The 27,467-nt window shown below is 41.7% G+C and overlaps 1 protein-coding gene across 4 annotated transcripts in view; it reads right to left on the bottom strand.

Moving 5' to 3' along the window:
* The window catches only part of PCNX2 (pecanex 2), a 302,310-nt gene that overhangs the window by 263,301 nt on the left and 11,542 nt on the right, over window positions 1–27,467 (bottom strand). For 3 of the 4 annotated variants that reach the window (XM_045437338.1, XM_045437341.1, XM_045437340.1), the window contains exons 2-4: window positions 10,421–10,626; window positions 9,468–9,588; window positions 8,250–8,286 (exon numbers count right to left, since the gene is read on the bottom strand). In XM_045437338.1, coding sequence (XP_045293294.1) covers window positions 8,250–8,286; window positions 9,468–9,588; window positions 10,421–10,626 — 364 coding nt within the window. The remainder of the gene's footprint in view (window positions 1–8,249; window positions 8,287–9,467; window positions 9,589–10,420; window positions 10,627–27,467) is intronic. The other variant, XM_045437339.1, reaches the window with a different exon arrangement.

Below are 27,467 nucleotides of genomic sequence, written 5' to 3'. Positions count from 1 at the left end.
TGAAACTATTTTTTCCCCTTCTCTTCTCCCATGGTCTTCTGTTAAGTTTCTCAACTTCCACATATGAGTGAAAACATTATCTGTCTTTCGCTGACTGACTTCACTTAGCATAATACCCTCCAGTTCCATCCACGTTGCTGCAAATGGCCAGATTTCATTCTTTCTCATTGCCAAGTAGTATTCCATTACGTATATAAACCACATCTTCTTTATCCATTCATCAGTTAATGGACACTTAAGCTCTTTCCATAATTTGGCTATTGTTGAAAGCGCTGCTATAAACATAGGGGAACGTGTGCCCCTATGAATCAGCATTCCTGTATCCTTTGGATAAATTCCTAATAGTGCTATTGCTGGATGCTTATTTTTAAAATATCACCTCCACTCTGAAATTGTTTTTAAAATCTCAGTATTTAAAAATAATAATTCATAATTTTAGATTTTGCTGTTTTGTGACCTTGGGAGGCACACTGATATGTTTTAAGCAACATGTTTGGGACTTATTGTCAGGAAGGTCCTGGCTCTGCTACTTACTAGCTACCTTGGGCAAGGTACTTGGGCAAGGTACTTAATCCTTAATCCGTTACCTTGGGCAAGGTACTTAATCCTTAATCCGTTACCTTGGGCAAGGTACTTAATCCTTCTAAACCAAGATCCTCAGGATGCCTGGGTAGCTCAGTTGGTTGAGCATCTGATTTCAACTCAGGTCACGATCTCCCGATTTGTGGGTTTGGGTCCCGCGTCGGGCTCTGTGCTGACAGCTCAGAACCTGCAGCCTGCTTTGGATTCTGTGTCTCCCTCTCTCTGTGTCCCTCCCCCACACTCTCAAAAATAAACAAACATTAAAAAACATTTTTTTAAACCAAGATCCTCAACTGTGGTGCTGTTCTCACTTGGGACCAGATAAATCTTTGCGGTGGGGGCTGTCCTCTGCATTGTGAGATGTTTAGCAACATCCCTGGCCTGTGCCTACTTGATGTCAAGAGCAACTGTGCCCTCAATCATGACAATGGAAAATGCCCCCAGACACTGTCAAACATTCCCTGGGGAGGACAGCCCCCCAGTGGAGAAACACTGCTCTTGTCTTCAACCTCTTACCTGTAAAATGGGAATAATTATACCAAACTCTTAAGGCCGCCATGAGGATCTAGAAGGATAGATGCAGAAAATAGTAGGCCAAGGGCTTGGCACTGGGCTTGTTAGTGCCTTGGTCTGAGGACAATGATAACCTCACACTTCTGATGTGATTCATAAATTTTCAAAACATTTCTTTTTTTTTAATTTTTTTTTAAACATTTGTTTATTTTTGAGACAGAGACAGAGGATGAGCAGGGGAGGGTCAGAGAGAGAGGGAGACACAGAATCCGAAACAGGCTCCAGGCTCTGAGCTGTCAGCCCAGAGCCCGACGCGGGGTTCGAACTCACGGACCGCGAGATCATGACCTGAGCCGAAGCCGGACGCCCAACCAACTGAGCCACCCAGGCGCCCCAAAACATTTCTAAATTGTATCTGCAATACTTACGATGGTGACTGAGTGAGCTCTATCCTCCCAGCTTCCTGTATCTGTTAATGACCCTACCATTCCCTAAGCCTCTTAAGCTTGAAACCCTCGGGTAATACTTTGGTTTCTCTTTCTTGCCCAGCCTTATGGTCATTCGATCAATCAATACCTCAGTTTTCCTTCACTTCTATCATGAAGAGTGTTCTCTAGGGGCTCAAGGGGTCTATTGCGAGGGTCTACAAAGCCACAGGAAAGCCAGGATAAGCAACTTGTCATTTACTCAAATATTAGAGGAAAAAAAATAAATACAACTCTTGAGGTAATATAAAATGTTACCTTATTATGTAAACAAATGAGCATATGATGAAAAATAATGAAACATTTTAAGGCACAACATGTATTTTTTTAATCCTTGCCATAGGCTGATTCAGCCTATGACCCTCTGGAGCAGGTGGAATATACACCCCCTCCCCTCCTTCCAAGGACACTCTGGTAGAAAGAATTGAGTCACTACACTGTTGTAGTCAGAAGACTTTCTTCGACTCCAGTACAAACTCTGGGCCTCTCTCTCCCATCTGGACTGTTCTTTCTCCTCACCCACTGGAGACCTCAGTCAAGGCTTTTTTCATAACCTCCTCCAACATGTCACTTTCCATGATCACCTAAACCAGAAATAAGCTCTCTTCTGAAATCCTTAAGCAATTAATGTCTGTAGGACTAAACTTTATTTACCATACACTTTTTATTTTATTTTATTTTATTTTTTCAACGTTTATTTATTTTTGGGACAGAGAGAGACAGAGCATGAACGGGGGAGGGGCAGAGAGAGAGGGAGACACAGAATCGGAAGCAGCCTCCAGGCTCTGAGCCATCAGCCCAGAGCCTGACGCGGGGCTCGAACTCACGGACCGCGAGATCGTGACCTGGCTGAAGTCGGACGCTCAACCGACTGCGCCACTCAGGCGCCCCTACCATACACTTTTTAAACTGTAGCTCTTTTTAAATGTACATTTAAATTACCTTCCTAACTGGGCTGCATGGTGTTCTAGAAAAACAACCACAATTTATGCTCACCGAATCCTCCAAAGAAACCAACCTATTATCTTATCCACACTCATGAATGTTGGTTGATGATGACAGTGAAAATTATTTGACTTTGTAGCAACGCTATGCAGGTTATCCTATTCTACAGAGTAGATGCCTTGTCATGGAAATAGAAGAACGGAAGTGTCTAGAAACATGTCCAAGTTCGCCACACTACTGACAGATCTACGACTAGAGCCCAGATCCCCTGAGTCCTGACCTGATGCTCTTCCACTCCCTCACATGGTCTCTCTATCTGTATGTATGGCTCCTTTACTTTGCCATTCAGATCTAAACTTGAATGTGGTCTCATCAGAGACACTTTCCATGACTGCACAATATCAAGTGCACTGTTGAAAATGAATAAAAATATTGCAGGAGGAATCCAAACCACCAGGCAGGGCCTGAGGAACGGGGTCTTGGGTTGGGTCTATAAAAAACATTCATAATGCATTTTTGTTTCATTACTTCCCACACCACACAATTGTGACCGCACAGATTTGTATGCCCACAGGACCATTTCCTGATGTACCAGACGAGAGGAAAGAGCACCCTAGGTTTTAAAGCAAATAAGGATTTAGTGCAAAGACCCTGTGATGGGAACTTGCTTGGCATGTTTGAGGAAGAGAAAGAAACTCCATGAAGCTGGAGTAGAAAAGCAAAGGGAGCATGAGAAGAAGAGAGATCCACAAGGCTGACAGGGTCCAAAATATAAGCCAAAGTGTGGCACGTAGATTTTATGCTGAGAATAATGTGAATCCAGCAGAAGTTTTTCAAGGGGCACATGATCTGAATGAGGTTTTTAAAAATAACCCTGCCTGCTGCGTGAGGGATAGACTGTGGTGAGGTACGATAAAATTGGAAGAGAGACCAGGGAAGAGGCTGCTGCAGTTGATGAATGACAGTGTTTTGGACTAGGGCGTAGTGGTGGACATGGAGAGAAAGAGATAAATTTGAAATATGTTTTGGAGTCGAACTGACAGGACTTGCTGATGGACTGAAGCTAAAGGCAGTGTGGGAAGAGAAACCAAGGAAAACTCCTTGACTTTAAAGCTTTGTATATATAACTATACATATATATATCTGATATATATATTTTTTTATATAGTTTATATATAAATATAGTTACATATAAATGGTTATATAAATAGTTATATAAATAGTTTATATATAAATATAGTTATATATAAATGAATAAAGCCATACCATGGCCTATAAATGGGTCTTTGGGAACACGTCAGCACATCATACCTCAGTGCCTGCTTAATCCCGAGTAAAAATGACAATAATAAATTTCCTACCTGGAAAACTAAGAAAAATAGTTGGCCTAAAATGACTACCAAGATATTGCTGAGCAATGAAATCTAACCCAGTACAGTCATTTGTTTTCTATCCTTGACACTTTAACTATAAAAAACATACTATATTACTAAATACACACACACACACACACACACACACACACACACACACACATCAAGAAAGATACTATGGCAAAGCTATATGATCATGTCAAGACATACAGAAAAAGCATTTGACAAAAATCCAGTACCCTCTCATGATAAAAAATATTCAACAAACTGAGATTAGAAGAGAATTTCCTCAACCTGACACAAGCTATTTATGAAACACCCAAATCTAACATCATATAAAAAGGTTAGAGACTGAATGCTTTCCCCATATGATCAGAAACAAGGCAATGATATCTACTCTCATAACATCCAATAAACATTGTACTGGAAATTGCAGACAGAGCAATTAGCCAATAAAAAAAAAAAAAAAAGGCAACCAGATTGGAAAAAGAAAAGCAAAGGATCTCTATTCACAGATGATATCATTCTATTTATAGAAGATCCTAAGGAATCCACTAAATAACTATTAGAACTAATAAACATTTAGGAAGTTTGTACAATATGAAATCAATGTGCAAAAATCAATTCTATTTCCATACACTACCAATAAATAAGGTAAAATTAAATTAAGAATACAATCCCAGTTATAAGAGTATTTAAAAAATAAAATACTTAGGAATAAATTTAACAAGAGTACCAGACTTATACACTGAAGACCTACAAAACATTGTCAAAATAATTCAAAGAAGAACTAAATAAATGGAAAGACATCCCAAGTTCATGGACTGGAAAATGCAATATTGTTAAAATGGCAATTCTTCCCCAATTTATCCACAGATTTAATAAAATCTTTATCAATATCCCAGATGTATTGTTTGCAGAAATTGATAGTTCACATGGCAATGTAGAAGACCCAGGATAGCCAAAATAAGTTAGAGGACTCACAGTTCCCAGTTCCAAAACTTGTTACACAGCTACTACAATCAAGATGGTCTGATAATGGCATAATGATAGATATATAGACCAAAAGAATAGAACTGAAAGTCCAACATAAACTTTTACATGTATGGTCAACTGATTTTCAGCATGGTGCCAACACAAGTTAATGGGGAGCAAACAGTCTGTTCAATAAATGATCCTAGGACAACAAAAAACATGTGCAAAAGAATTAAGTTGGACCCCTACCTCACATCATACACAAAAATTGATTCAAAACAGATCACAGACCTGATTATAAGAGCTAAAACCGTAAAACTCTTAGAATAAAACAGGAATAAATCTTCATGAACTTGGATTCAGCAATGGTTTCTTATATGTGACACAAAAAGCCCAAGCAACAACAATAATAACAACAAAACAATAAAGTAGACTTCATAAAAATTTAAAACTTCAGCATTTTAAAGGACCCCAGTAACAAAGTGACAAGACAGCCAACAGACTGGGAGAAAATATTTGCAACTATATCTGATCAGGGACTCGTATCTAAAAATATATAAAGGGGGCGTCTGGGTGGCTTAGCCGGTTAAGCGTCCGACTTCAGCTCAGGTCATGATCTCGCAGTTTGTGAGTTCGAGCCCCATGTTGGGCTCTGTGCTGACAGCTCGGAGCCTGGAGCTTCCTGCAGATTCTGTGTCTTCTCCTGTCTCTGCCCCTCCTATGCTCATTCTCTATCTCTCTCTGTCTCTCAATAATAAATAAATGTTAAAAAAGTTAAAAAATAAAATAAAATATATAAAGAATTCTTACAACTTACCATAGAAAGACAATCTGAATAAAAACTGGGCAAATAGGGGACACCTGGGTGGCTCAGTCAGTTAAGCATCCGACTCTTGGTTTCGGCTCAGGTCATGATCTCACGGTTTGTGAGTTTGAGCCCCACATCAGGCTCTGTGCTGACAGCATGGAGCCTGCTTGAGATTCTCCCTCTCTCCCTCTCTCTCTCTCTCTCTCCCTCTCTCTCTCTCTCTTTCTCAAAAATAAATGAATAAACATTTTAAAAGTTTTTAAAAACTGGGCAAAGGACTTGAATAGACATTTCTCTAAGGATAGTGATGGTGACAACATCAATATCATTAGGCATTAGAAAAATAACTAATTTCATGTAAATCAAAGCCAAAGTGAGACCCCATTCATACTCACTAGAATGGCTATAATCAAACATACAGACAATCACAAGTGTCAGGAAAGACATGGAGAAATTGTGACCTTCATGTATTGATGGTGGGAATGTAAACTGATACACCTGCTTTCTAAAACAATCTGGTAGATCCTCAAATGATGAAACAGAGTAACTACGTGACCCGGCAATGCCACTCTTAGGTACATATCCAAGAAAATGAAAACACATGTCCACACAAAAACTGGCCCAATGAATGTTCACTGAAGCATTATTTATAACAGCCCAAAAGGGGAAAGAACACAAAGTCCATCCACTGATGAACGATAAACAAAATGTGGTATAGCCACTGAATGGAATATTACTTGGCAATAAAAAGAAATGAAGCCATGATACAAAGCTACAACATAGATAAACCTTGGAAACGTTATGCTAAGTGAAAGGAGCCAGTCACAAGAGACCACGCTGTATGAAATGTCCAGAATGGGCAAATTCATGGAGACAGAAAGAAGATTAGTGGTGGCCTGAGCCTGGAGAACGTGGGGTGATTGAGGAGTGTGGCTAAGCGTGGTTTCACTTCAAGGCAGGGAAAATATTCTAAAATTGATTATGATGACGGATATGCAACTCTGTGAATATACTAAAAGCCATTAAATTATATACTTAGAATGAGTGGATTGTATGGCATCTGAATTATATCTCAATAGACCTGTTAAAAAAATAAACAACACTACCGTGCCTTTTAACAACAAAAAGAATTGAATACTAGGATAGTGTATTATGAGATTGGTCTAGGAAAAAAAAAATTGCTTTAGTGCAGTGTTGTTGAAAACACATTGGATTTAGCAGTCAGGTGTGGATCTAAACATAACCTGTATGGGGGCGCCTGGGTGGCTCAGTAGGTTGAGTGTCTGACTTCAGCTCAAGTCATGATCTCACAGTCCGTGAGTTCGAGCCCTGCGTCGGGCTCTGTGCTGACAGCTCAGAGCCTGGAGCCTGCTTCGGATTCTGTGTCTCCCTCTCTCTCTGCCCCTCCCCTGCTCGTGCTCTGTCTCTCTGTCTCTCAAAAATAAAGATTAAAAAAAATTAAAAAAAAAAACACATAACCTGTACGTTTTACTTGTTGTGACTCAGAATTTCATTCATCATACATGCAAAGTCTCTACTGCAATTCCTACTACCAGGAAGGAAGGAAGGAAGTAATTGTTTCAGTTAGAATGGTGAGGTTAAAAAGGGCCAGAACAAACACTGAAAATATAAAGTAATGGCATTAATAGCAACAGTAAGCTTGATCTGGAATAAGTAGCCTAAAATGGCAAAAAAATGTGTGTGTGTGTGTGTGAGTGTGTGTGTAAATGGACACAAAATAACAAAAATAACACTGTCATGAAACTTTGTAACTAAAATATTTGAAACCTAAGTTAACACTCACTTCTTTTCGGTAGTAGTAACATAGTAAAAAGAATTCGAACAATCCCTTGCATATTCTCATGGAATTTATCTGAGTGATGAAAAAATAAACTTCATTTCAGGTTTTCAGACCCAAGTGCTAATTTCAGCTGTTTTACCGAAGATAAAATTTTATGCTACTTTCGAAACTTAAATAGGGCATAAATTTCTCTTTGTAGTAGCACTACAAAAAAAATAGAATTGCAGAGAAGGGAAGTAGTTAATTCGGGCCTCCAAAAGCTCTTTTCTGAGTTTTCTGAAAACAATCAAAAGATAAGAAAATGAAATCTTTGTAAAAAAGTGAAACAAAGATCTGGGGGCTTAAAAGAAAATTCCCAGAAACAAAATTCATAACTTGAAGGAACTGCAGTCCATGGAACACTCTATAATTTCCTCTCATTTTTCAATGGAAGTACTACAATAAAAAGCTTGAAAATCAATGATGAATTGATCCTGTTTTCTATCTGCTGTTCTGAGCCACGTGAAATAAACGCAGACTGGAGACAGCACAACGACATACGATCGATGACATATTACAATTTAGATGTAGAAATGATGCACAAATTCTGATGAGAAATAATGAAAAGTAAGAGTGAGAGAAATGAAGTTGGGCTAGAACTACGCCTTCTTAGGTACAGTTCTTACTTTGAATTAATTCACTGGCATTCTGTTTTACAAGAATTCTTTTTCACTTCCCTGAAGCTAATGCTCTGATGAAATATTAAATGGCGGTAATGAACACTCTACCTTTGAGATCTTCCACTGTTTCCTGTGCCGGCAACTCCTAAACAAACAGAAGAACAAAAATCAATCCATGACTCAGCTTGGTGCCCATCTCTGGGCAGTCAGCGGACCCCTGAAGCAGCCGTTACTGTCTTCCCAAATGGCATGTGGCGGGGCGCCTGGGTGGCTCAGTCGGTTAAGCGTCCGACTTTGGCTCAGGTCATGATCTCGCGGTCCGTGAGTTCGAGCCCCGCGTCGGGCTCTGTGCTGACCGCTCAGAGCCTGGAGCCTGTTTCGGATTCTGTGTCTCCCTCTCTCTGACCCTCCCCCATTCATGCTCTGTCTCTCTCTGTCTCAAAAATAAATAAACGTTAAAAAAAATTAAAAAAAAAAATGGCACGTGGGGACGAGACTATACAGTGTCTGCTCTGCTTAAGCGTCTAATAAAATGGAGAGCAGAAACGAATACAAAATCTAGGTAAGTGAGGGGCGCCTGGGTGGCGCAGTCGGCTAAGCGTCCGACTTCAGCCAGGTCACGATCTCGCGGTCCGTGAGTTCGAGCCCCGCGTCAGGCTCTGGGCTGATGGCTCAGAGTCTGGAGCCTGTTTCCGATTCTGTGTCTCCCTCTCTCTCTGCCCCTCCCCCGTTCATGCTCTGTCTCTCTCTGTCCCAAAAATAAACGTTGAAAAAAAAAAAAAAAATCTAGGTAAGTGAGACGCCCAAGCAAGACCACTGTACTGTGATAAAAGGGCATTTGATAATTAAGAAAGTGAAAAGGAGAGAGAGAAAGGGGCTACGGTATGCTGCCCGCGAATAGAGCCCAATAAAGTTAGTCTGGAGCGAAGGGGATTTAGTGACTGCCCAAGAGACAGGCGTGATTCAATGTGGACATGTGGGGTAGTGCAGTTGATTCCAGGGGAGGACACTGCAAATATGGTGATTCAGATGAATGACAGACAGGAGCAGAGGAGAAGGAGGTCGAGGTCTGCTGACAGGTTCTTCTGGCCAGAGTGGCAGGCCCGGCAGGTGGGGCGGCCAGCAGAGGAGGCCAAAGGTATGCTTCCAGCATGAGACTGGATATTTATCTCGCGGCCCAAGGGCTCCCCAGGGGTCATCTCCACACCCTGAGATGCGGTCGGCCACAGCACAGGGACAATACTGACTGTATTGTATTCAATACAGTCCAGGCAGGATCAACACTACACAACAAGAACAGTGTGAAACAGAAAAACACACACTGACCAGTGGCCCAGATGAGTGCTGAGAGTTTATGCTCTGCCCTCTGGAGCTGCAGCGGAGGGGAGGCGTGGAGAGGTTCCGGTGAGGCTCTTCCTTTTTGCCATTGTTAATCTGCCTGGTGCTGCTAACCCATGTGAGAAACACAAGAGCAGTGATGTTATCAAACAGAACTATGACTGGGTAGCAGTCCCCAGACAATTCCCTTTCCTAGATCCCATTGTGTAATCGCCATTGTGTACAAATTTTGTTTTTAAGGGAGAATAATAAATATTACTTTAAAATAAGACATGCTCGGGGCGCCTGGGTGGTTCAGTCGGTTAAGCGTCCGACTCGGCTCAGGTCATGATCTCGAGGTTTGTGGATTCGAGCCCCACGTCAGGCTCTGTGCTGACAGCTCGGAGCCTGGAGCCCGCTTCGGATTCTGGGTCTCCCCCTCTCTCTGCCCCTCCCCTGCTCATGCTCTGTCTTTCTCTGTCTCTCAAAAGTAAATAAACGTTAAAAATATTTAGAAAAAAAATAAGACATGCTCTCCTAAGGAACTATCAGAAATAAGGGCGAGAAAAGTGACAATGACACTCAAGAATCACTTTTAATATTTCAGTTTCATGCAACGTATGACTTCTATATTAATAAACACCAGTGTTGTTTTTGAAAATACTCTGGCATGCACTAAGCATTTAAATGACGAGATAAAAACGCTGAAGTAAAATATTTTGCTCTGTTAAGCCTAATGCAAATGAACTGTGGAGCATTGTATAAGGTCATGTTAATAGTTAAACCGTCTTGATTATCAGTATCAATTTTAGGCTTAAGTGTATGGTTCAACAGAAGAAAAATGTACAGATTTGCGTCTGCCTATACTGGTGTATTTTCACAAACAGCTAATAAATGGAAAACATTTTCAACCAATACTGAAACATTTAAATTATGAACTGCCACATCAACAGAAATGTTACCTTTGATTTTTGTGATTAGTCATGTGTTCCTTGTTGGCCTCTTTGTCTTTACTTGGCTTTTCTTTCTTTTTGGAGGGCCTCTGCTGAATTACTTCTCCTTTGTCAAACATGAGGTGTAGGCGATAGCTGACCAATTTGATTATTGTGAAGAATATAGTCACTGAACTGCAGTAAAAAAATACAGTGATGGCATTTGGAGGAAAAGCCTAAAGAAGAGAAGAGAAAGAGAAAATGTATCCGTTTGGAGAATTATCTTTTGTTTTAAATCTGAAAGCATTGTGGGACTACTTATGAAACATACACTGGGCAAGATTTCAAATTTTATTAGTTTTACAACTGTTCCTGGTTGCAATAGGTGAGGAAAAAGAGCTGCTATCTCTTTATCTTAAAAAATTTTGTTTTTCTTGTTTCTCAGGTGCTCATAATCCTGGCACTTAATGACCAACATTTCATCTGCAGGCAGGAATCCCACAGAACAGAAGGTGTGTTACAGTGAGACTTTCCATGCTCTACTAGTTAGTTGTTTTCCATAGCCTGATCTGACTGACCTTCCTACGCATCTGCTTGTAGCAAAGGCCGGAGAAAAGCCTTTGAGATGCTGTTTCCTTCAACAAAACACAGAAAGCCTTGTTGAGAACAGAAGAAAGAAGGAAGGAGAAAGATTAATGTCATGTCCCCTTCCTTCCTTCCCTGCTCTCTTGTTGGGTTAACACCATCAGGCCATGGATTTCCCTAGCGGTGTGATGCAGGCAAGGAGCTACAAAAGGGTAAGAGGGGTATTTACAACAGTGTGAAAGGATCTGGGCACGGAGTTCATGGTGAAGGTCAGTTCAATTCTGTCCAATCCCCTCAAGAAACAGAAGGAATCACTGGGATCCATGCAATTGTCCCACCCTGGAGGATCCCCCACATACCTTTCTAGTTCTCTCCCAGGACCATGGACAATTGCAGGTTCTCTAGTCCTTCCCAAACTACGTTCTTATCTTTGGAGGTTGAAATAGATCCTAGAGTGTCTCAAGATGCTACCAAGGACAGCCTCAAGAAACAGTAAGACCCTTTCATCAATGCACCTTGCTGAAGGATCTCAAGAAATCCAGTGATGAGTATAGTCTCTCCTTTGACCTGGAACTGGCTGAGCCTGTAGACAACATGACCCATCCCAAGTCTGCTCCCAAGTAGCCCCTGAATAACCCCCCATGGTCCCATGATAGTCCATCATCTAGGTAAGGCCATTTCAAAACAGCATAGCCAACAAAAAGAATAAAGGAAGAGGAAAACTATCACCAACAAGGAAAGCTAAAGTGAAGAATTTTCACCATCACTGACTTGTTTTTTTTTTTTTTTTTTTTTTAATTTTTTTTTTCAACTTTTATTTATTTTTTTGGGACAGAGACAGACAGAGCATGAACGGGGGGAGGGGCAGAGAGAGAGGGAGACACAGAATCGGAAACAGGCTCCAGGCTCTGAGCCATCAGCCCAGAGCCCGACGCGGGGCTCGAACTCACGGACCGCGAGATCGTGACCTGGCTGAAGTCGGACGCTTAACCGACTGCGCCACCCAGGCGCCCCATCACTGACTTGTTTTTACTCCATGGGAAAAAAAGTCCACAAATAAATATAAATTAATAAATAAGTGAATTAAAGAGTAAGTAAAACAAATATAGATGATAGATAGATAGATAGATAGATAGATAGATAGATAGATAGATAAGGGAGACAGGGAAAGTCAGGTTCCCCACCTGGAAGCAGATAGGTTTCACATTTACACATATACCTCCTGATGAGAAGCTGTATGAACCTCAAGCAACATAGAAGTTTAAAAACAGAGAAAGAGTGATAGGGGCCACTAATGGTCCCCAGCACTTTTTCGTAACATGTCTCTGTATTTCAGGTCTAAAAAATTTAGGCTGAAGCTAGACAGTGAGTTTAAAGAAACTGATAAAGGAAGAATAAAACCCAACAAATGTCCTGAGAATAGATTAGCATACTATCATACACAAATTATATTCAAAAGTGGTTTAAATTATAATGTAACTTGGGCTTCATAGTACTCTGATTAGTAAGGGGCCACAGAAAGAATTCGTGCTCACTAAGTACCCCATGTGGTCTCCTGCATTTCCCAGCCTCCCTTGCAGTCAGGCTAGAGCCATGTGACTACTTTTGACCACTGGACTATGAAGAGAAGTGGCAGGTGTCACTTCTAAGCCTAGACAATTTTGAGCTAGCTGCCTCCCTCATCTCCCTCTTCTCTTTAGTAGGCAATCTCAGAGACCGTGTTTTCTAGATGATTCATGTGCAAGATGGCAGATCTTCCTTCTGCTTGGATACCTGGGTGACTCTGGAACAAGGCCCTAACAGACCCGAGACAGATATGCACTAGAAGTGAGAAATAACCCTGTGATTCATTAGACCACTGAGATTAGGGGTTCTGCCTGCTGTGGCAGCTAACACTAGGAACCTAATACTGGGGGTTCCATTTCCACCAGAAAGCTTCCATTCAAATTATATTAGAAATAAATGGGGGGAGGTGGAACATCAGGCATTGAGAAGAGAATGCTTAGCAAAGGTGAGAGAGAAAAGATTACATATGGATATTGGGGAAAATTCATTTGGAAAAAAGTGACTTGCCACAATAAGAAGAGGTATTACTTTTTAGTTTACCTTCGTAAATATGGACTATAGCATTGACTTGGCAATGTTGAAGTTAAGAGAAGGCAAGAAATTACAATGAGGTTTAGCACGTAGTTTGCAACCCAGGTGAGAAAAGGCCCTTGTCTCATCCTCTATGAAGGACCACTGACACTTAGTCACATCCCCAAAAAGCCCATAGACGTCACCAGGCCATAGTGAAAGACAGATATTTTACTGAAAACTTCCAGGGAGAGAGAAAAGGTTTTACAATATGCTACAGATGGCACATTCTTCCTCCCAAAATACCCTGCTCTCCTTTAAAATCTCCTCCTTCAGTAGACCCTGCAAACAGAACCTAGAATCCTCCCAATATCCCGTTTTTAATGCCATATAATCAAGCTCTGCGGGGGCTCCTCCAATTCTACATTTCCAGGGACGTCACTGAAAATCACTTCCTAGGCCATTTTACTGATGACATCATTATGCTCCATCAACAAAAGATCCCCAGCTCCTAGGTAGGATTTTCTGTCCTTACAAGTAAGAACGCAAGGAGAGAAGGAGGGCTTAGGAAGAGATGTGTCATGGATGATCAGTTTTAATTGGCTTTTAATTTATATCAGACTTCCCCCACCTCCCTCCATATTAGGTATATTCAGATTTTGAATAATTTTTTCCTTGTTTCCATGAACTTATTTTAACACATTCTAATTACCAATAGGAGGCAATGCTTTTTCAAAATTATATCCTTGGCCAAAGAAAAGCTGTATGTGGTTCTCTGACACATTATTAAGATAACTAGAGGTATAAGAACTCATTTGACCAAACTTTTTCTGACAAAATTTCATGAAAAACAACATGCTGTTACCAGCTAAGCAATTACAAGTGTAGTCATTCGCACGGCTCACAAAACTGGATTTCTTGGAATTTGGTGCCATCTAGATGTGTCTGAGTGAACACCCAGACCACTCGCAGTTCCCCCAGATGGAAGCCACTGCTGTTCCTTCAGGTTCATAGCTCAGCCTCTCTCACAGGGTGTACCCACTTTTTTTTTATTGTGGTAAAATATGCGTAATATAAAATTTACCATCTTAACCATTTTTAAGCGTACAGTTCAGTGACATTAAGTACATTTACGTTGTTGTACAACCATCACCACCATCTCTGGAACTTCTTCGTCTTCCCAAACTGAAAGTTTATTCCCATTAAATAGTAATTCCCCATTTCTCCCTCCCCCAGTCCTGGCAACCAACTTTCTATTTTTGTCTCTATGAATTTGACTCTTTTAGATACCTCATCATTGGAATCATACGGTATTTATCCTTTTGTGACTGGATTATTTCCCCTAGCATAATGGCCTCAGTTCAGCCATGTTGTACCATGGGTCAGAATTTCTTTCCCTTATGAGGCTGAATAATATCGCATTATCACTCATTACACGGTTTGTTTATCCATTCATCTGTCGACGGACACTTGGGTGGTTTACCTTTCAGTTGTGAATAGTGCTGCTCTAAACGTGAGTGTGCAAATATTCTTCAAGACCCTGCTTGCAATCCCTTTGGACAAATATCCAGAAGTGAAATTGCTGGATTATACAGCAATTCTCTGTTTCATTTTTGGAGGAAACTCCGTGCTGTTTTTATAGTAGCTGTGCCATTTTATACCACTCTGGTTTTTAACTTCAAGATAATGGGTTATTGTTTTCCATTTCTTGAGTAGCCTGGAGAGATCAATAATCTGCTGAGTGAGGACTACCTATAAATCGTGCCGGTGTCCAGTGAGAATAAACCACTCCTGAGGGTTTCAGTGTACAGACATAAAGAAGGGCACTCTTGGGGGTTCAGCCTTTTTTAATGTATATCTTATAAAGATTCCCCATTGATCTACTTTCACAAACTAATTTTGAAGAAGGCTTCTGGAAATAATTTTTTTTCACCTTAAAAATGAAGAAGCTGGGGGCGCGTGGGTGGCGCAGTCGGTTAAGCGTCCGACTTCAGCCAGGTCACGATCTCGCGGCCCATGAGTTCGAGCCCCGCGTCAGGCTCTGGGCTGATGGCTCGGAGCCTGGAGCCTGTTTCCGATTCTGTGTCTCCCTCTCTCTCTGCCCCTCCCCCGTTCATGCTCTGTCTCTCTCTGTCCCAAAAATAAATCAACATTGAAAAAAAAAAAAATGAAGAAGCTGAAGCATAGAATGGGTTATACTGCCAAGGTGACAAGTACATATATCTCCTGTCATCTGAAAGGTACTTACCTAGCTACTTCCATGACCTGACAGAGAACCAAGGACTCAGAAGGAAAAAAAAAAGTGTAAATGTCTTCTGGGCAGTCAAAACACATAACTGTTAGCAAGAAACTCCTCTCCATTCCTATGGTTTCCAGGAGAGGAAACACAGCTGACCTCTCTGTGCTTCTAACTCCTTCCTCAGTGATTTCTGACCAGTATTTGGGGAAACAGGAAATGGACGTGCCTTCCCTTCTGTCCCAGGGGCCAGCCCTGACCAAGCAGGTGTGGGTTGGGGTGGCCTCTCTCCATACTGCAAGGTGTCTAGCATCAGTCCCAAATCAGAGAGGCCCAATGCTTTCCAACCACTCCTGACAGCTAGGTGAGGCTCCATAATGCCGCACTCACAATTAGGAAGTCTACCTACCTGCAGATACAACACATGTTCAAATAATAGCTTCCTTTGTAATAAAGGTGATCCCTGAACTCCATCTGCTTGACTCCCTGTCTCCCTCAAGTGGCTCAGAAAAAAGGAGGTGCTATTTATTGGGCCATCAAGTCTACGCATAAAGGTTATGACCTTGACTGGAAAGCGACTCACTCAGAGAATGGGTTGGAAGCTTTGTACTCTTACTCTAGGCATATTTACGTGGCATCTAATAAGTCTAACAAATTTGGTATCCTGGCCCATAACAGAAATTAGAAGGCGGGATAGGAAAGAAGAAGGAGAAGAAGAGAAAGAAGGAGAAGGAAGAGAAGTGGGAGGGGGGAGGCGGGAGGACAGAGGAAGTGGAGGGGGAGGAGGAGGGAAGAGACGTAACCACAATAACGTAGCAAAACATAATAAATGACAGCATAGTGTTGGAAAAGTATAAAAAAAAAACTATGAAAAGGCATGTCACTTGTATGGTCATTTTTTGAGACACAAACACGACTCAGTCATCTCTGGGGACATCACTACAAAAACATAATAAGATATCCAGAAGTACAAAGAAAATGTTCAACGATACTCAATATACTATCAGAGAAGGCAGGGGAATGTAAAACTATGAATGTAGTTAAAGTAAATTGAGTTTTCCCGCTTTAAGGTTAAGCTTCAAGTAATTTAGAAAATGTTTTTACACAGAACATGTGGCCTAACAAATAAGGCATTAATCTCCCAACCGTAGCATTCGCACTGGTTTTTGCCATTTATATACCATCAAGGAGTGCTCGACAGTCCTGTTGTATGCCAGTATATTCCCTCTGGCTGCAAGGAACTGCCCAGTGTGGGTATTCATGCCATCTGGGGCAGACACAGGCTTCAGAAGCTCCTACTTCATATTTCCGGAAGCCTAACCAGGGCTCGACTATTAGAAGACCCTAGGTTATTCCCAAAAGACAGGGTGCAGACTGAGGTGTCTTATCTGCTTCAGAGATAAGAGAGATCCCGTCTTGTTCATCCGTTTTGTCAAATCAGAAGAGCTTTGTCCATCCGGCCGCCCATTCCTCATGCATTCATTCATTCATTCATTTGATACACAAATGCAGAGTGTTGGGCCGGGGCATTAGTTCCAATGACTTCGTTCGGGTAGGATTTTGGGTCCTATCTAAGGAAACTGTAACTCCCTTGGAGGGGAAAATCAGGCCACAAGATGGAGAAGTACAATCATTTCTCTGCATTTAAATACACGAAGGAGTTGACAGGTTTTCACCTCCTGAATCAAAGTCCTTTACCTATTTCGTGAATTTCCATTATGAGAAAACAACAAAAACTCCATTCAAAACTTTCTCAGAAAACCTGGAACTGCGGATTTTGTACAGAAATGGGAACGAGCTCAGCAGTCCTGTGGGTACCGGGCATGCGGTCGAGAAGGCCAGAGGCAGAGACGTGTGAGAAGGCAAGCGAGCATGTCAAACTCCTGACAGAACATGGAGGGAGCCCTCCCTGCGGTACCCTCAGAAGTAGGCCAGCCTTGCCAATATTTTTAAATGATGAGGTGCGTGGAATCGAGAAATCTGACCGGTTCTCCAAAGACAGCCTTACTCCTATCTCTATCCTTTGGAGGAAGACGAATGGAACATGTTCTCTTAGGCCTACGACTTGACTGCTTTGGGGTCTGCTGTCGGTCTATCAGATCTGCTCTTTGAGCTCCTGGGCCTCTTCCTTTGTGTGTGGCTTTCCTGGGGGAAACACTAGATAGAGAAGTGGCAAAAGTATGGATGGTCAAGGCCGTGCTACAGGCAATGATAAGATGGAAAAACAGCCAAAGGTTGCAGAGGTAGATTTGAGGCAGGGGCATGAAAATGGGAATCTGTGTAGGCTGGAATGCTCTGAAAACCACTTAGAAAGCTGGTATCTGCAATTACCTAATCCTCGGTCTCTCTCTCTCCTCTTCTCATAAAGAATATTCACGGTGGGGGCACCTGGGTGGCTCAGTTGATTAAGCGTCCAACTTCGGCTCAGGTCATGATCTCACAGTCCGTGAGTTCGAGCCCTGCGTCGGGCTCTGTGCTGACAGCTCAGAGCCTGGAGCCTGCTTCAGATTCTGTGTCTCCCTCTCTCTCTGACCCTCCCCCGTTCATGCTCTGTCTCTGTCTTAAAAATAAATAAACGTTAAAAAAAAGAATATTCGTGGTGGACCGCTTAATCAATGAATGCCTAGTACAGTCAAGAAATCTAGATACATGTTGTCTTTTCCATTTCAGATGGTCACAGTAAGAAGTAACATTTCATTTACATGTTTAATGTTCACTGACCTCAACAGGATGAACCAATCAGTAAACTCATTGAAGGCAAAGTGATGTCAATCTCGACACAATGATAATCTCAACCGGGAATCTGTATCAATATTGAGTGTGGATCTCATTGAATATCAATGTCACTGTTTCCTAACAGAAAGAAATGTGTGATTTTGAATTTAAAATGAGAATTTAGGGGCATCTGGCTCAGTCGGTTAAGCGTCTGACTCTTGATTTGGGTTCAGGTCCGGATCTCACAGTTTGTGGGATTGGACACCGCCTCGGGCTCTGTGATGTCAGCGTGGACTGGGATTCTCTCTCCCTTCCTCTCTTCTCCTCTTTCTATCTAAAGATAGATAGATGCACTCTATCTCTCTCTCAAAATAAATAAACATTTAAAAATAAAATAAGAATTTAATAATGTGAAAGTTTACAAAATGTAAACTATAACTGATCAATTCTATATTTGATACATAAATCTAAACTTGTACCTTCATTGTTCATAAGGAATTTTAAGTACCCTCAAGACCCAAATGATAGGAAAAATGTTTAGTGTCATGAAATTTCAAGTGTGTTTCAGTTAATATTTAAATGCAATGAATCAAAATATTACATTTCTTCATTCTTAAGCAACATTCTTCAAAATCAACCATATGAAAAGACTACAATCAGTCGTTGCACAATATGTTCAGCATGTCTGGCCCCCACTCCTTAAATGCTACTGTGACATTTAATTGAAAGGCCACTGTGATAATGTCATTGAGATGGACCTCAAAATGCTCCTTACAAAAACTGCCAATGCTTCTTGGGGGCAGTTATCTCTCCCAGTCTAGAAGAAGTGGACCTACTTAACAATAATATAAGGAGTAGACAATATCACACTGCATTGAAGGCCACTAGAGTCACAGACATCACCCACTGATATTATATAATGATCAACCTCCTTCTTTGAGCCTAGAGTTTCTCAACCCCAGTGCTATTGACATCTTGGGCTGAGTAATTCTCTGTTGTGGGAGTTGTCCTGTGCACCGCAGAAGGTAGAGGCATCCCTGGCCCCGGTTCCAGCAGCAAATCCTCCAGTGTGAAAACCAAAATTGTCTCCAGACATTGCCAAATGTCCCAGGAGGGGTTGCAGACTTGGTCTGCTCACTGAAAACCACTACTTAGCCCCATAAATATATATGTGATTACCTTGCACCAAACACAGAGATAGAAACCTAGTCCCTATGCTCACAGAGTTCAGTCGAGATAGAGGAGGAGATAGGTACAAGGTGGAGCGCCCAGTGCTGTAACTCTGGCCCACTGCAGTGCACCTGGCCCAAGAGGCGGGGATGAGAAGCCGGGGAGAACATTCCAGGGCAAGCTGCTCTCTATGAGAACTGGGAAGGATACTGAGGAAGGACAGGCACAAGGCAGCCCACGTGAAACCACAGAGCCTTCCAGGAAGAGACACATGGCACACTCCAGGGGGGGCACAGCGGTACCACAGGAAGGGTCTCACACACCACAGGCTTAGATTCGATCTTCACCATGAAGAAAGGGCGGAGAAGGCTGTGTAAGTGTGGAAGGGAAAAGCTGGTGGCTGCACTCCACAAGGTCACCAGTGTGCACGGGAGTCTGGACGGAGCGGTGAGGAGACCGGAACGGGGCTGACCTACTTCAGGACTGTTGTGGAGCTTAATGAAACCATCCATGTGGATGCCTGCTGTCCCGCATAAACTGTGATTTTTTTCCACAAAATCACCTCAAAAACCTGTAAAGTATGATATAAAGTACAACTTATGGCCCCTGCTCTCCTATGTCAGCATGAGAAACTCCAAAGACGCCTCTCGAAGAAACACCTGAGACGACCAGCATCGATGGCAGGATTCTCAGAATAAATGAATAATCCTGCAAGGGGACGACTACCGGGAAGGAGCTACCATATGGTAAGTTGCTACATTTTTTTTTATCTTAAAAAGTTATTATTTATAGAAAACAGTATGGCAGTTCCTCCAAAAGTTAAAAATAGAATAACCATATGACCCAGCAATTCTATTTCCACCCAAAAAAGAAAAAAATGAAAGCAAGGTCTCAAAGAGATATTTGCTCATCCATGTTCCCAGCAGCATTATTCACAATAACGAGACGTGGAAGGAACCCAAGTGCCTGTGGAAAGATGAATAAACAAAATGTGGCCCATTTATACAGTGAAATAGTATTCGGCCTTTAAAATGGTAGGAAATTTTGATACACGCTGCAACCCAGATGAATCTAGGGGACATTATGCTAAGGGAAATAAGCAATCACACACACACACACACACACACACACACACACACACACACACACAAGTACTGTGTGATTATGCTTACATGACACAGGAATCAAATTCACAGAAAGGGAAAGTAACATGGCGCTTACCAGGCACTCAGGAGAGGGGGGATCCGGGGAGACTTAGTTCAACGAATACGGAGTTCCAGGTTTGCAAGACGAAAACTGCTCTGGAGATTCGTTGCACAACCACGTGAATATACTCAACACTACCGAAACCCGACTCTCAACAATGATTAAGGTGGTAAAGGTTGTAAGTCATGTGCGTTTCACCACAACTTTTAAAAGTAATTATTATTTTATAGCACTTGAGATTAAGCACAGCATTTTCCACCTGGGAAATATGAACACATAGGTCCCTCTGCCTGAGAATAGAGGCTCAGCAGGACCAGTCCCTCAGAACGCTCACCGATTCTCCCAGATTTCCTCAAGGTCAAATTACATCCACTCAAGTGTCTGTTGCCCAGAGTAAGCGACAGCTCGAAGCCCCGCAGAGTTAGCTGGGCCAGAGCAGCGACCACACTGCCCCCTCTTATTCACTTAGCTCTTCACAAGGACGCGCTGGAGACACACGGTGCCAGTGCTGTGCTTGGCACCGGGGAGGGAGCCGAGAACCAAACACGCACACGTCTGTCTGTCTTCAAGGAGCTTTTGTTCTAGCACAGCCTAATGACAACTAATTACAAAATTAATTAACTTATTTATTTTTGCCCAACAGGGGGACCTAACGTAGTCTGGAGTGCCAGGGAATAATCCTGCGTGAAACTGGCATTTCAGTTGAGCACTGAAGAATGAACTAGAGGTAACTTGGAGAGGCGAGCGGGGAGATGTGAGGCCATGGGAACAGGTGCAAAAGCTATAAAGCGGCCTCAGAGATGTGAAGAAGCCAGTGCAGCTGGCTGCCCTGGGGAGGGGCTGGTGGAGAAAGGATTGAGATGAACATGGAAATACAGAAAGAGCCGGAGGACACTGCCTGCTGCAGGGCCCTTTCAGACCTGCCGCATCCCTGCTGGGAGGCCCCTGGGGGCTGGCTTGCTCATCTCCCTTCTCTACTCCCCAGCTTCCCTTCCCAAGCCCCATTTTTACCACATCACTGCCCTATGCAGCTCTCTCCAGCACTTGGTGGGTTCGTTCCAAACCTTTTCACATCAGGCCCTCTTGAGCCTGCAGCTTCTTGATCATTGCATAACAAGGGCATGCTGTGGGGCCGTCCACTGAAGGCAAAACCCCAAACCAACCTGGCCTCAAAGAGTAAACTGTCAAGGCGGTAAGATGAGATGATCACACCAGGGTAGTGTACAAATAATACAGAGTGGCACACAACTGAAGGTCTCACTCAGATAAACTGTCCTACCTGAGCATGAGGTTGTCCAGTTAGAGAAGGTGGAGAAATCACAGAGAATGGGAGCTGTCATTAGGAGGCCTCACAGGGAAGTTGGGCTTCGAGCATGATGCCAGAAAGATCACACGGGACCCGGAGTGGGAATCTAGGGAATCTAGGGAATCTAGGGAATCTAGGGAATCTAGGAATCTAGGGAATCTAGGAATCTAGGGAATCTAGGGAGTGGCGGGTGCCAGGCATGTGCCATTAGCACAGACACAACAGGCAAAGCCATCAGAGTAGCTTGGCTCTCAAGGGAAAGAGAAGACAATGAAATGCAGAGATAGACTGTTGAGAAGGCCCACATTGCAGAAGAAAGGGGGAAATGAAGCCAAGCACAGAACACTGAGAAGCAATGAATGACAAATGCAGGATGAGGAAAGCCAGAACACACCTTTCTCTGCAACATCACTGGTTATGTTTACCATTCTTTATTGATCAGTTGCTGAGTAAATGGTTTAGGGTACACCGTGTGTTAAGCACTCTGATTTCCAAATCAGCTTATTATTTGTGCCACTCATAGAAGGTTATCTCACTTTTATGGACTCTCCTTTCTGGTAATTGTAAGCTCCTTGAATGCAAGGGCTGAGGCCACTCTTTGCACATCCTGCAGTGCCTGACCCACAGTCAGCACTGTGCGCTTTCTTGGCTTCAGCAGTTACGTCAGGCCCTGGTCTCCCTCATTTTCAAGGCTCCCAAACAATGGCAAGGACAAACTGTGCTTTCCTCAGGAGCTGACAAAGCCAAGTGCAGGGAGAAGTCGCAAGAAGTAGCTGACTCATGGCAAGGTTGGGGTTTCCACCCTGAGCTGCTTGACAAGGTATTCCTGAGATGACAAGTATGGGAGGTGTGGAGGGAGAAAGGATACCATGGCAGAGATGGCACATCAAGGAAACCAGCACCTCGACAGGCAGTTTGCTACCATGATGGGAAGGGGGACATGGTCCCCAATCTCATGAGTCAGCAAGGAAAGGTCTTCAAGAATTGTGCCTGATGGTGGGAATACAGGGTGACTTCTGCAAGAGGAAGTGGAGATTTCTAAGAAGTGAAGGTTTTCTGACAACCAAGAGATATGAGTAGACATTCATCTCTTTTTCAGAGTCAGCTCTCCTTCTCAAATCCTTTGCAGTTTGGGCACGTGGACGCCCTCCACTCTCTTCCATTCTGGAGCCAACCACAGTCCACTTGCAGGTCTGGGAGTGAGTCTTGCTAACACAGCAGCTACTCCAGGGAATAGAGACGAGCCCTTTTGGCATCCAGGATAGATCCCATATTCTGACATTAATGTCTGGTCCTCCTATAGGATGCATCCCACTCCTAAATGCACATCAATATATTGTGAACTATCTCATGGGTGCTCAAATTGGCCCATCTTTGACCAGCACCTACAAAGTTTGCCCCCACATCCTTTTAACATAACTCTAGTATTCTTCAATAGCTTCTTTGACTTTAGAATCCTCTTCTTACATTTTCTGGCCCAGACCGGGGATGTGTCATTTCTCCAAAGAGTGCTTGTTCCTTTTAGAAGGAAATGGCATTTAGAGACCAGAACGTGAACATGAGATTCGCACATTCTTCTTGGGTTATCATTGCTTCTAGGTGTTTTAATAGAGCTAAAAAAAATATGTATTTTTTTAAGAAAAAAATAAATCATGACTTCAGATGGGTATTTACAATTTGTATGAAAGATTACAAGGTTCTATGTAACTTTTGTGATTTGGTTTATATGTGTTCTCTTATTGTCAAAATCTTGAGTCCTAAAAATATTAACAGGATCTCTTATTTTATTTACCCATATAAATATAAAATTTCAAAATAATAATATAACATTTTATTGAGGGCATTAAGATAACTGAATTCAATTTAAGATTTCTTTGTGGTTCCTTTATCTCTAGGCTATACCCCAGTAGGCCTAGAAGCTCTGTGTTCAAAGTCATTTGAAATATTTTTTTAGTATGCCACCAAACTATGAAACAAGTTCATTTCTTATTTCCAGCTCTGTTGCCTTCACCCCATTCTTTACCTATATATTACCCCATTCTTTACCATTCTTTCCCCATATATTACTTTTTAAAAATGTATCCTTTCATTGTGTCTTCTTGAAACATTAGCAACTGGATATATGCTTTATTTTTCCTTCCTCCCTTTTAGTCTATACATAGATTCTGCTTTTTTTCGACAATAGTAGGTCCTCAAGATTATTCTTAGAGTAGCCTACTTCCTCATCCACTTTGTTTATAAGTCCATGGAACTCTGCTATGTGGATGCCCATAGTTCCATCAACCAGCTCCCTATCAATGAAGATCTGTTTCTAGTCTTTTGCTGTAACAAACAGTGCTTCAGTGAGACATGTATGGAGTCCATACATGCCTCCAAATTTTTAAGAAGGGCTATTTATTTAAAGTACATTAGGTGTTACCTTTTACATCTCTGCTACCTAGATATGCCAAAGTCACATTATTTTAATATGCACTTCTTGGATTCTTAATAAAACAATCATTCACATGTTTATTGGATATATGTATGGATGTATGTATATCTCTTTGTGTCAGCTTTCTATTTATGTCACTTTACAAGGTGTTTATATTTTTTTATTTATTCTTACTTATTCGTAAGAGCCATGTGAAGATGATAAGTCCCATGAGGACAGGAGCCAGGTCTGAGCTCCTGACTTGTTCTCCATTATATTCCCAACACCCAGCCTGCTATCCAGCCAACACTCAAAACTATCAGCGAATAAATGAATACTTATGATAGTAATGTATGTTTACGTGCTTTAAATTTTTCTCAATTTCACAATTTGCAACTTGGGGAAGTTATGTAGCCTTTGTAAATCTCAGTTTTTTCTGTGAAATGGGTGTAATAGTTCCTAACAGGATTGTTAATTGTTTTATTTAGTACATTTTCTGAAACGTAATAAGCACTCAAATGTTAGTGTCACTTATTATCATCAACCTCATCTACACATCATTTCATATTTTACCACGAAATAAAAACTTCAGATTTGGTGTTTTGAGATGGAGTTAACGGCAACAGAGCAAATGTTTTTATTGCCTGCGTCGAGCATCAGGAGTGTTCATCATAATACATAATAAGGAAAAAATAATTATGATATAAGCCAAGGCAGTTGTTTTCTTGGAAAACTATTTGTGTCAGGGATGGCTCAGGGATAATTCTTATATTCAGGGATTTTTATTCTTCCCTAATTATTTAGTATCTAGTTGTAGTCTTGAAAGGAAGGAGATGTCCTCAAGAGTGAGGAAGGCCAGTGGCAAATGAGCATCAGTTCTCTTGATTTCCTTTTGAAATGGTAAAGATTCGGAGGAAGGAATTAAAACACACACATGAGCCAATATAAAAAAGTACAAGGTCACTCACAATCCAAAACTTCTATATTTGCTCTCTACATGTAAGATCACTCAGTATCAATAAATGAGGTAAAATCATTTTATTTGATCCAATGGTATTTTTAAAATGCAAGTATCCCATGATGCAGAAAAAAGTTTGTAATTATTCCACAAATGCCACGAAAATACATAATTGCCACATAAATAATAAAAGAAATGTCATCTTAGAAACAACAGCAATTCGAACTTTAAGGAAATCCAATATAGAGAGTAACACCTCGGTTTTCAAACTCCATTTTTAATGATCTGGATCCTGGCCACAACATTGCGGTGAGTCCATTGAACTGGGCCTGGCCTCAAATGGTATCAGCACAACCAAAACTGTGTCTTTTCTTACCAAGTTAGATTGCATCAGGGGAAAGAGCAGTCTGATCATCCCCTGTGCACGAAGCACCACACCAGGGACCAAGGGGAATTCAAATCGCATCCCCACACTCAAGATTCTTGCAAAGTTGGTGGAAGGATAAGCTTTCCCTGAATCCAAACCTCTCTCCAGATACTGTGCCATTTCTCTGCTTCCTGAATGGAAGAGCCATCTTTACCAGCTGTCTTCATTCTTTCACCTCCCATTGCCTCTTAAACCCACAGCAACCTGGCTTCGACGCTCCAGCACTCCACTGAAAATGATCTCATCAGTGTCTCTAAAAGTAAACATTTAATGCAAGACGCTCTCCAGCCTTTTCCTTGCCTCACTCATACTACCTCTTTGCCCTATGTCTGTATGTAGAGCTTCTTAGACTTCACCTTCCCATATGTTATCAGCACCCAAATGTTAGTTTCACTTGTCATCACCATCAGCATCCTCTATGCATCATTCATCAATACCACGGAATAGTAAATTCAGATATGGTATTTTGAGAAGAAGCAAAAAACAACAGGGCAAATGTTTTTATTGCCTGCACAGTCAGGTAAAGAGTTGGAGATCAAATCTTTGCTCCTTCTACACATTCTCTCTTGGAGTTCTCACTCAGTCCCTTGACAGTAAATATAATCTCTACATGGAGGATTTTCAAACTCGTATCTCTAGCTACTCTTGATCCCTTAAGCTCCCCGCACCTATATCCAACTATCAGTTGAACATCTCCACTTTTACATCTGAAAGGAAACTCCAAATTAACACATCTAAACCTAGATGTGTGGTTTCCCAACCCTTTCCACCAACTGTACTCTCCTACCTTTCCCATCTTAGGCAATGGGACCTCATGCACCTGGGCTCAAACTAGACAACCAGGTGCCACGTTTGATTCGTCCCTCATCCTCACTCCTCCACCCCCCAAGCCAACTTACCACTAAATCTAATCAAAATACATTCACATTTCTCCATCTTAATGCTGCCACCGTCTCTTGGCTGGACTACTAAAAAAGCCTCTGAACCTCCCCTCTGTTCCTGCTCTTTCTCTAACCCACTTCCCACTCAATAGCCAGGGAAAATTTTTAATAAAGAAAAACAATGTATCTTTTACATGTGTTTTCTGAACCATGTCAATGTTTTGTACTTCCAAAAATTATTAAATCAACAAGGACGAAGGGGGAAAAAAACAGAATTACGTACCCACAGATGGACCGAAATGTATATGGAACTCACGGAATAACCACAAAAACAAATCAGAAAATAAAAACAAAGAAGGAATCCTGTACAAATATTGAATCATTATGTTGTACACCTAAAACTAATATAATTTTAAACCTCAAATAAAAAAATTTTTTTCAAAGAATTAATCCAAGTAACTTTAGAACACAATACACTCACAGCACATTATTGGTGTATTCTTTAAAAAATAATAATAATAGGGGCGCCTGGGTGGTTCAGTAGGTTAAGCGTCAGACTTCGGCTCTGGTCATGATCTTGCGGATCTTTTCGAGCCCCGCGGAGCCTGGAGCCTGCTTCGGATTCTGTGTCTCCCTCTCTCTCTGCCCCTCCCCCACTTGTGCTCTGTCTCTCCAAAATAAATAAATGTAAAAAAATGATAATAACTAAAAGCAATCTTGAACTTTACTAAAAGATTTTGTTTGGTGGTGGTATAGGAGTAGTACTTCCTGTGTATATTTCAAGGCTGAAAAAATGATAGTTTGGCAACCAGAACTCTCCTTGTGGGAAAAAGTAGATACAAATATGCAAGGAGTAAAGGAGAGTTAGAATCCTTTGATTTGAATCAGATTAAAACTTTCAGAATAAACTCTCAATAGATGGATGGATGGATGGATAGATAGACAGACAGATAACTAAGCTCTCCCAGCTCTGTCTACTGGAAGGACCCAGAGCAAAGACAATCCAGTAGTAATGAGCACAACTACTGTTGCCTTAAATCTTGCTTCCCGAAGCCATTCCCCACTAAAAGGATCCAGTCTCCTTAGAAAAATGGCTGCTTTTTTCAG

This window comes from Leopardus geoffroyi, chromosome D2, assembly GCF_018350155.1.
Source record: "Leopardus geoffroyi isolate Oge1 chromosome D2, O.geoffroyi_Oge1_pat1.0, whole genome shotgun sequence".
In the NCBI taxonomy this organism is placed as follows: domain Eukaryota; kingdom Metazoa; phylum Chordata; class Mammalia; order Carnivora; family Felidae; genus Leopardus; species Leopardus geoffroyi.
Note: the sequence above shows the minus strand (reverse complement) of the source record. Positions and strands in the feature narration are given on the sequence as shown.